Source organism: Numida meleagris, chromosome 1 (assembly GCF_002078875.1).
Source record: "Numida meleagris isolate 19003 breed g44 Domestic line chromosome 1, NumMel1.0, whole genome shotgun sequence".
In the NCBI taxonomy this organism is placed as follows: Eukaryota; Metazoa; Chordata; class Aves; order Galliformes; family Numididae; genus Numida; species Numida meleagris.
Genome location: NC_034409.1, coordinates 82082857 through 82093668, shown reverse-complemented (window position 1 = coordinate 82093668; position 10812 = coordinate 82082857). Strand labels below are relative to the sequence as shown.

Here is a 10812-nt window from a genome sequence, read left to right as displayed (position 1 = left end):
AATCTCATTTTTGTATTAATTTGCTAATGTTGGTAACCTTTCTTCTTCCTAGAACAGTTACAAAAATGTAGTTATTTGTTTAAAATAAACGACCGCTTTAGAACAGCAGTCCTTTGCTGAAGTCTGCTCAGTTACCTGCAGGTATAATATCACTTTCCGTTTCTATTGCAAAGGACAGTTAGATGCCAAAGAGAGTTTTGAGGTCAGCCAGAGTGAGCTTCGAGGTTTCCCCTTTGCCTGACAGCACCTGTTGGGCGAGACCTTTCTTCCTGGTCTGGAGTTGTATGATCTTTTCTTCTACCGTTCCTTCACAGACAAACCTGAAAACCCAAAGCCACATCACATCAACTGCTGGGGAAAAACTTACAGTTTATAGAATGCTGACAACTTCTTCAGTAAATTGTCCAAAGGTTTGTCTCAAATATTAACAGCCTAGTGTGCGACTGACAAAATATTCCTGTCCACAGAAAATAGCAGTTCCACATAGATGTTATAACATTCCAAATAAAACTCTGATGTAACTTAATCCTCAACTTCAGTCATCTGAAGCAACAGTAATTTTATGATAAATTCCCATAATGGTGGTTTGATAACAGATGGCACCTATTACACTAAAAGCATTATACACAAATTAGTGTCTCAGATTCAGGTGCTTTGAATTGGCTGTGCATTTACAATAACTGAGCTAGCCTTTCCCTACCTTAACGTTACAGATGCTTTTTCTATAGGCCAACCTTGCCACTTCTAATCAGTGCTCTATATGCTACTTATATTAGACAGGTCCAGGCTTAGGGAGCAAAGTGGCTACCTCTGGAATACCAATTTGAAAACATCAATGAGGATCCACAAGTGCATACTGCCATGAGATTCCCAGCCATCTTACAATGCTTAGTTATAGGACTGTATTCCCCAAGACAGATCTGCTTAGGGAAGGTAGGGAAGAGATGTGGCTACTCCTGAGCCAAAGAGACGGTTTGGTTCTTTTTAAATGTTTAGCACCACGACCACTAAGACCAAAAAGTTTGACATTTAATAGCCAGAAGAAATGAGCACGTTCTCTCACGTGCTCATCCCACAAACCCACTGTCTGACTTTGTGCCTAGCCTCACGTAAGGGAACAAGCCTCAGAAGAAGGTCTTGTTTCACAAACTAAAGCCAGACAAGACAGCGCATGACTAACAGCTTCATTTACTGCTAAGAGAGGTCCTGACCTGTGTATCACAACATCTTTCTGCTGCCCCACTCGATAAATGCGGTCACAGGCCTGTTCCTCGAGTGCAGGATTCCTGCAAGAAAAGAAACAGCTCACATAAGCCCCTAGGCTACGTTCAGGAATTACTGAAATACCAATGCCTTCATACTGGACTCTTTTTGTCTACCTCCAGAGCCTCCTGTTTTCTTCCTTTGTAGAACTACAGCCTCCTCTCAGGTTACATCGGCTTTACTAGCTTGATGACCAGTGTGCACCCAACCTTTTGCACTGGGTAGTAACCTGCTACAACTCCATACAAAATCAGCTGTCTGAATTAGACCACTGTTCCATACAGCCCCTCACTTCTGACCAACAGTTAATGCTGACAGAAAGCTGAGTAGCTGCTGGGCTAAGAGTGAAGCAGGAAGGCAAACTCCACTGAAAGAGGCCTTTACTCTAGAACACTAGGTAAGAAATGGCTGTTTGGCACACAGTTAGAGGGAGTCGCTTCCTTATTATAGAAATATCTCCTTAATGCTACCCAATAGCTAGATTATGTACTGAAGCATGTTAGCTTGCTTTGGAGGTTCCCACTTCCAACAGGGTAGTAAAAAATAAAGAAAATATGGTTCTGAACGATGAGAGACAGCAAAAATATATCAGGAGCTCATATGCACTATTTTCACAGCTCTGTGAAGCCCAAGGTATGCTAGCTATGCTTACTAACTATTCTCAAGACAATTATTTCAATACAAATTCCCTGTAGGCATTACTGTACCTTTTTTTATTACTACTTGAAATTTAAGCTGGGGATTTTTGCCCAGCAGGACTGTACTTCGTGGCTGTGAACACTGGACAGACAAATCCCAGACAGAGTATTTTGAAGGCAGGCTATAGTAAAACACTTTTCTACAACTACTCATTAGCCCTTACACTCAGCTGAACGCTTCCTTCCTACTCAGCTGTATCAGAAGTCACAGCACACATGGTGATGAAGAAAGCAGCATGCCCTACATACTTCCTCAGAGATGGAAATTTTATTTTTCCTTACCAGTGCATGTCAAGGAGAAAGAGGTGGTTTCCTCCAGTCAAGTTCAGGCCAACACCTCCAGCCAGCAAAGAGACCAACATTACCTTCAAAGACCAAAAGAAAATTAATTTAATGAGATAAAATTAATGTTTCATATGTGCCACATTAATTTGAAATAAAGATCATACCAAAGGAACTGTTTATCACATTTATACGTACATATTTATCATGTGTCCGGAAGCCTGCCAAGATGTTACTTAATGAGACACAGAAGCCTGGACACTGAAGTTATGGCTCTAAGAGAGACCAGCATAACATTCCATATCTATTATACTGACAAATTTTTACAGACTAGAGAAAGGACTGCAAAGTTCATCCTCTCTCATTCTCTCTTAAATGACCGGCCTTTCTGATGACAGGCTGTTGCCAACAATGGCACCAATTAGCACCAGCTATGAATTAAGAATCAGGATTACTTAAACACAAGCAACTGGACTGAAATGGCCTGCCACTCATTTCACATTGATTACACATAACCTAATGTATAGAAAAAGATGAGTAGCTGGGAGGAAAGGGACTACAGCGGATTATCAATTTAGAGATGATTCTTGTACACCAAGAAAAGAACTGAATAAGTTAAAAGCAGACCTATTTGCTATATATATTCATTGCTAAATTTCATAGTAACTTAAATTTCATAGTATGTAAAAAACACTGCTCTTGTTTAAAAACTTAGCTACTCATATAGTTTGTAGAAGTCTTCTTTTAAGTTCAAATCCAGAAGGAGAAAGATGCTTTCCAGATAGCAGCTTGTTTAAGAAATCCAGAAAACAAAAAGAAAAAAAACAAGCTAATGCATCACTTACTCCCTTCCCAGTCACAGACCCGTCCTCAGAAGAGGCAGCCTGTCCTGCCTAAATTACAGTGATGTCAGTGTTTAGATCAAAGTGTACCACTAAAAATAATGAATTTGGATTCAGACTTCTTTAGATATTTGTCAAGTTTCCTTCCCTTAGCAAAATCAGACTAGAAACTATTTTCATGAAGAGCCCAAACACTGTAGTTCACTACCATTTAAAAAAACAAAAACAAAAAAAACAAAAAGAATCTGAAAGCGAAAGAAGTTACAGTGAAGTCACCTTATTTTGAAATCCCACCCCAATTCCAATCTCCCTGTTCTTATACTGGAGTGAGATATATTCTTGTCAATCTGCCTTCATTCACAGTTTCAACTGTTATCCTCTCTTCTCAAAAAAGATTACAGCCTGGCACAAGGTATCTGCTGTGGTGCAGAACAGCAAGAAAATCTTACACGATCCTTGGCAACCAGGGAATATAAAGAAAGAGATATCTTCCTGTGCAGTGACAAGAGTTGGAAACAACCAGCCTGTTCTCAATGGAGCTAACTGGCCCCATAGCTTATACGTTACAAGACATCTTTTGAAAACATTGAAGATTTGGACAGCCTTTGTACTAATTTCTAAGTCAGATGTTCAGTTCAGACAGTTAACATCAAAGGGAACTTTCCACAGCTGCTCCTGGTCATTGTAAATTCTACATCTGTTTTAACAGCTACCCTGTTGATCTTGACATCTAGATATCCAAATGAAAGCAGTGCCAATAAATGAAATCATGAAGTCACCTATAGTAACTAACTGCTCATAACAGTACCAGTAACTGCTTCCCTGCCATGATTTCATACCTGAGGCCCTTTGGGATTGTTATTGAACTCTTCTACCAGATCCATTCTCTGTTTAGGATTAACAGAGCCATCCAGCATTGAATACTTCAGCCCTACTCTCTGGAGGTGCACAGCCACAACTTTCAGCATGCTCGTCCACTGAGACACAACAACACTGGAGACAGAGAACAAGGAGTTTAGAACAAACTCTGTGTGTAGTCTGAGAGCTCGGTTATTGCAGTGTCTCGCCCAAGAGGAGACAGTGATACAGGCACTATTCCCAATAGCAATCTGGGCACAGAATTCCCCTCTCAATTCAGAAATGGATTCGCTAGGAAGTGCAGTGGCACAACCTGCTGCGTAGGGCAAATAACCAACAAACTTGAGTCAAAGTAACCATTTTCACCACTATTTTTGGATTTTACATTGCCAGCCACCATTCTCAAGCTGTAGCATTTTCCACAAAATGAATCAACAGCAAACTGCAACCTTGGATTTCTCAGGGTCTCTCACTCCCCACATTCTTTGGATTAAACACTTTGGATGGCAGTAACTGTTCAGTAAGTTTTTTGTTAGAGAACAGGAGTAATGTTGGCGTTCTCGTTTTTACGGTAGGAATATTCTTTTGAGACTGCGCCTCCCAGCCCCTGTACATAATGATACAACTGTAACTACTTTCCAGCCACATATCTGTAAGTGCATTCAACATTGTTTACCAAAAAACAAGCACAAACTTGGAAAAGAGGAAAAGGGTCTGCTTGGGCCTCAAAGCTTGATATTCCTCACACACTTCCTTGCTACATATACACTAATCTACTTCTTAACTTGCTCTCCCGGGATCTGTATTCAATTGTTGGAAACTACGAACACTATCAAAAGACATGCTTCCCTCAGTCGCTGTCACTTAATAAAAGTACACATTCACTAACCTTTTCTGAGACTCTGAGTGACTCTGAATAGTTTTCAGTTCAGCTAAGAGGTGAGATACCTGCAAGAAAAAAATAGTAATTTGTCTGCTTGATATCATAACCTATTCTAAGCTATACTTCATGAAACAGAAAGTGATCAAAATAACTCTTTAACTGCATCTTTTACCATGGTCAGCCTTTCAAGATACTTTAATAGTTATAAGTAAGAAATGGAGTCATACACACATGTTTTACAAAGTCTAACATTTCTGTGAGAAGTTATTGCAACCTCTCCTCTTGCTCTTCACAACCACCATGCTTAGGCGTAACAATTTCCTAAATTGCTGTAGATCCAGTGCTCCAGATTTTCACTGATGTTTTATCAGCACCGTCAAATTCTCACAGCTTTATTAGAAGTATCCATCAAACTTCTGATTACACCTGAATTGTCAGCTTACCTTGATCTGCAATTAGCAACGCGCGACAATTCATTAACAATTTGAAAGGAAAAGTTCTGTAACCAAGCTTGTCAAGGGAGGCCAGAAGATCAGAATACCTTGGTGCTCTCCTTGGTGATTTCAAAGAGATCTGTTTTAAAAGCTGTGCCATTGAGGTAGACTGTTGACTTGGAATCAGGAGCCTGGAGCTCAGACAGGGTCAAAGCACTGAGTTGTTCCTCAATGGAGAGAGAAAGGCCTTCACTGGTCAAATTAACTTGGTCCAGAGCCTGCAAGAAAAAAGCAATATAGTAAGAGATGTCAGCCAAGCCTGCTCAGTACTGATCTACAGTTTCTGCAATATCTGCTGAGGTCAGTGAGTTGGAAAGGAGCTATGCTAGGCAACATGAAGACAACACCGTTAAGAAACATTACTGGGTCAGACCAACAGTTTCTTTATCCTCATATTCCAGCCCAAGCCGGACTTCGCAGGGCAAGTACAAGAGCCCAGCCATCTTCTGCAATCTGGTCTCAGAATCATCCCACATCACTCAACATTCGTAGGATTCAAGATGTTAGAGGATAAATCTCTGCTTGTTCTCTTAGTATCCGGACTTACTTTACAGCTGCTTTATACTACAGAGCAACAAACTTCTCCTTAATCAGTCTCCTTAATGCGAGGCAACTTCAATCAAGGCACTGACAGAACTCAATCACACACAAGCCATTGAAAAAGGCTGTACTTGTGGACTTGTACACTTTTCAACACTTGATTAAGATCAGGACTTATCCTTTTCTTTGCCATTAAAAGTCTATTTATTTATTTATTTATTTATTTGATCTGAATAAAGCTATTTCCAGTGCCACAGCTTCCCCTCACAGTTCACACTGGGGAACTCAGTAAGGTGTATGCTCACCCTACTGAATGAGTCCATTCATAAACCCCTAGGTAAGTTATCCAACAGTGTTAGAAAGTTCATTAACTTACGCAAACACTTGAATAAACCCCTCCGCACCATCACTATTACAATACAGTGCAATTACCATTTTCAGTAAGGAGAGATGGCAGCAGCACTGACGGAGCCTCAACAGCATAGACAAGACGTGGACAGTACTTGAGACTTGGAAAGCACTTTGGGAACTTGCTAGAAATTCCTTTTGACTGCACCCAAACTCTTGTGCAACTGCCAAAGAAGGAACAGAGAACAAGAGATCTTGGAGGCACTTCCAAGCACTGCCCAGCCACCTCCAGGAAGCATTTCGAACCAGCACACAAACACTTGTTTTAACACAGGAACTCAGTCTCCCTTAAAAGCAAAACTAAAAAACAAACAAACAAACAAAAACAGATGACAACACAAATCAAAGTACTATATTTCTTATACTGACAGCTCTTCTCTGAGCAATTACACCTTTATTTCAGAAGGGGAGCCAGGGAAGTTAAGAAAATTTCCCAGAGCCACAAAAGCAGGAACAGACCTTTGGAACACTCAGTCACTGTTCGGTCACTATCCATTACTACTAACAAACTTTGATAATTGTTTTGGTGTCCCTTAATTTATACCTTCCTTTATTACCCACAGCAAATGGACAGACTGGCTGATTCAGATTCCTCAATACTTATCATAGAATCATAGAATGGCCTGGGTTGAAAAGGACCTCAGAGATCATCTAGTCTCAACCCCTCTGCTGAGTGCAGGGTTGCCAACCACAAGACCAGGCTGCCCAGAGCCACATCCAGCCTGGCCTTGAATGCCTCCAGGGATGGGGCATCCACAACCTCCTTGGGCAACCTGTTCCAGTGCGTCACCACCCTCTGTGTGAAAAACTTCCTCCTAATATCTAACCTAAATCTCCCATCTCAGTTACTTAAAAAGGACTTCCCTGAAAGCTAAGCAGGAGGCGGCTTCACAGGGGCTTCAAACCCCAAACCAAATTCTTCATAGCAGCATGGATGCAGCTAAGCATTTTCCAAAGAATTTCTAAATCTTGACAACCCATAGGGCCAGGTTTGCTCCTCCTCATTAACTGTGCACTTAGAGTCACTTCTGCAAATGTTTTCATGGAAGGGCATACTCAAACCTTTCTCAAATGGGTTACTCCCAGCATGCTCTCTGCCTTCATTTTTCTGCTCTTGCCTCTTTAGGTAGGACTGTAGAGTTGACCTGGAAAAACAAGATAAAGACTGTGGAATTTACAGCAAGAAAAAAGGCAAGAGTCACTTGATCTTAACAAGCAAGCTGGCCATGCATTAAGGAAGATTTCGTTAATTATTTAGTTTCTCATACTCAAGTCACAATGAGTTTTTGTTTAACAAGATCAAAAAGAAAGATCCATTTTGGAAAACATAAGGGAAGTAAGTCTGATTATCAGAATACTCTGGAGTATAACAGGAGCCATGGTCCAATCGACAACATCCTTCATAAAAATACACAAGGATATCTTTAAAAATATAGTTACAAGAAAGGAAAACTCTTTACAGTAGCACTGGTGAAAGAGACCCCGTGAGTACACAAGGTGCTGCTGGTTTGCTTAACAGTCACCTAGAGAGGCCAGCATAACTTCAGATCATATAAATATCACAAGGTACAGAAGACAAATTGTCTCCTACACAGGTGCTGGGACATCATAATTTAAGAATTACTGTCACAGTTCCAAGTGTTCCTCCATGGCAAGGAGGGGTGGAACCAGATTTTCTTTTTCAGCAAAAACTATTCTGCAATTCTATGCCTGACAAATAGTCAGAACGGAGAAAAGAATAACCTGAGTTTGTCTAAAAGACTTTCTCATCTAAAATGGATTAACCATTCTAATTTTTCATATCAGTAAGAAACAAGATCACAACATACTTTATTTCTTTCCACTTTCATACCTGGATCTTGCAAAGAGCACACTGTATACAGACTGCTCCTCTGCTGAAAGTTTTAACTGATGCAACTGCATGCTACGCTGTGGCAGAGATACCTGAAGATACACAGCATCAGATGTATATAATGCAAAAAATCTTACACAGCATCACAAACACCAGTGTCCCAATACTTAACATAGCATTCAAAGTCTCTAATGAAAAAAAACCAGCTGTTTTCAAAGTAATTTATATTAATTACGACACGACACAGATATGCACAGAATTCTGAGTAGCCTGGTTAACACTCAGGATGAAAATCTTTATTCCAAGTCATAACAAAAGGCATGAAAACTAAGAATAGGCTGCTGTATAGCTACCACTGAGGAATTAATTTATTGCATTGCAAAAGTAGCTTCTCAGTTCCCCATTCAGAATCAGACAGTAAACAAAACTACACCTTCTGAAGTCTTACAGACACACCGATGACCTATAAGGAATAATGGAGAAAGCCAATGCCCCAGAACACACCAAACCCATTTCACACCCTGCAGCTTTAGCTCAGAGATTTCACTCAGAGACCTAGACTAGCTCTCCACTAAATGGATGTCTACTTGCAATTGCTTGACACGTTCCCTTCTGCACTCGATTTATAACTAGAAGGTTTCATTCTTCTATATATTTCTGCTTTCTGGATAAACAGACACAGCATCCCGCAGGGATTTATTCCTCTTGCTCAGGAGAGTGCAGTAGCCAGGAAAACCCACCCATTAGCAAACATATGCATGTGAAGAGCTAACTGGCTGCTGCAGGGAAAATGAGGAGATGATTGTCTAGGTCTTACCAAGGGCTTTCCAGATGGATCCAGCTGGTCCTTAGTTCTCCGTAATAAGAGGCTCCTGGTTAAAAGGCTTAGCCTATCTGCTCCCTTCTTAGTGTTGTTATCTACCTGGTACTTCCACACCTTGTATTCATCAAAAGGAGAGCAACGTAAGAACCTAGAATAGAAGGTAAGGGAACTTCATACCAAGAGAAGAGAAGCTCTTCAGTTTCTCCTGAGCGACCAAAACAAAATTCCTTGTTATTCAAACCAATCCATTTCCAATTCAGCAAGGAGCAGTAAAACACTTCCACTTCAATGACATCTACAACTTGTTTGCTCAAAAGCCTGACCATCACTAGCATAGCGAAAGTGACTTTCTGATTCTATACCCATAACATCCTCTTAGCCCATTATGCCTCAAACAAAGCACATCAAGAAGCACACGATTTGCCGAAAAGTGTACTCGTTTGTTAATTCCAAATTTTGTACCTCTTAATTGAAAATTAATTTAAACTCTCCAAAATTAATTTCAAATGCAAGTTTTCTGGTTCTCCAATACCATTTATTATTTTTCCCCCCTCAGCAATAAGAGAGCATAGAGTTTAACCTGTTAATCATTTGTTTAGAGAAGCCAGTATTCCATTCTTCCCTGAATAGCATAACTCTCTTTAAAGATCCTCCCAGGCAGACTTACTAGGAACAAGTATTACTGCACAAAAATTCTGATCATTAAAATTGGTTTTGTGGGTATTCCCATTGGAAACATAGGAGATCTTAAGTAATTTTCCCTTTGCCTTCTATACAAGCAGAACAGTTACACACAGCAGTAGCACATGGTCAGATTTATCCACTGCCTCTGCCACATTCCTTTGAAATTCACTGTCTGTGGTAATACTAGACTCACTATCCCTTTTACCTCAGGGATCACTCCAACTTAGAAACAACTTCAGCACTTTGTCAGTGAAGAATCACTGCAACTGGAGCCCTGTCCATGCGCCTCACATGCAGCCACCTCACCTCAGAAGAGAGTACATGTCCAGTAAGTTGTTCTGTATTGGTGTCCCAGTGACAGCCCATCTGGCACTGGCTCTCAGTTTGCACACAGCTATGGAGGTTTGAACCTTTGGATTTTTAATAGTGTGAGCTTCATCCAATATTACTCGAGCCCAGGCTACTCTGAGCAGAGGGGAACAGGGAGATGACCCACTCTGAAAGAGAAAAACAAACTATTTTTAACGCAGAGCAATAAACTCACTAGGCTCTCTAAAGAGCCACAGGCAAACGTATTTCAGAATATACACAGAATATATATATATGTATATATACAGAATATAAGCCGCCTCCATGCCAGTTCAAACTGACTCAGAGCCTGAGCGTGACAGGCTTCTGGTAGTTTAAAGGGGCATTAATGTTTCTAACAGCAAACACCAGGCAGCAGATTCTGGTGTCCTTCATAGTCTTGTTTCAAAGTAAGAGTACAAGGTTCATCGTTGCACTCTTAAAATTACTTTTTAATACATTTCAGCTATTTTCCATGTAGTGCATTCTGTATTATGACAGAACAGGTTTATTGTATTTTTTCATGTCATCCTTCCGCACAACACTTTCTCTCATGATTTTGTTTTTATTGTACAACCACAGTAGATCACAATAACATACTTATGGAAAAAAAATTCTTGCCTACTGCTAATTGTAGCATTAGGTGCTCCTTGAAACAATAACAGCTTGCATCACCTCAGAACAAAAAGATTAAGGCAATCTTTCATTAACAACAGGGCTTCTCACCCCCACTTCATGGTCCTTAGCAGGGAATTCCCCCTCCTCTTTGCTTGTGGGAACCTCCTTAGAGAGAAGGCTGTAGGTTGTGACAACAACATCATATTCAGAGAGCCTGCA

At 40.5% G+C, this 10812-nt stretch overlaps 1 protein-coding gene across 11 annotated transcripts in view; it reads right to left on the bottom strand.

Annotated features, from left to right (window-relative positions):
* TTF2 (transcription termination factor 2) overlaps positions 1-10812 on the bottom strand; it is a 52931-nt gene that overhangs the window by 34151 nt on the left and 7968 nt on the right. For 9 of the 11 annotated variants that reach the window (XR_002439541.1, XR_002439513.1, XR_002439522.1 and 6 more), the window contains exons 12-23: positions 10702-10807; positions 9934-10124; positions 8938-9091; positions 8121-8212; positions 7331-7413; positions 6293-6432; positions 5368-5538; positions 4833-4891; positions 3925-4078; positions 2244-2326; positions 1212-1286; positions 136-320 (exon numbers count right to left, since the gene is read on the bottom strand). Coding sequence is in view for 2 of the 11 variants with exons in the window: in XM_021399596.1 (XP_021255271.1) it covers positions 179-320; positions 1212-1286; positions 2244-2326; positions 3925-4078; positions 4833-4891; positions 5368-5538; positions 6293-6432; positions 7331-7413; positions 8121-8212; positions 8938-9091; positions 9934-10124; positions 10702-10807 (1450 nt within the window). In the remaining 9 variants the exon portion in view is untranslated. Of the gene's footprint in view, positions 321-1211; positions 1287-2243; positions 2327-3924; positions 4079-4832; positions 4892-5367; positions 5539-6292; positions 6433-7330; positions 7414-8120; positions 8213-8937; positions 9092-9933; positions 10125-10701; positions 10808-10812 lie in introns of all 11 variants that reach the window. The other 2 variants (XM_021399596.1, XM_021399577.1) reach the window with 2 other exon arrangements.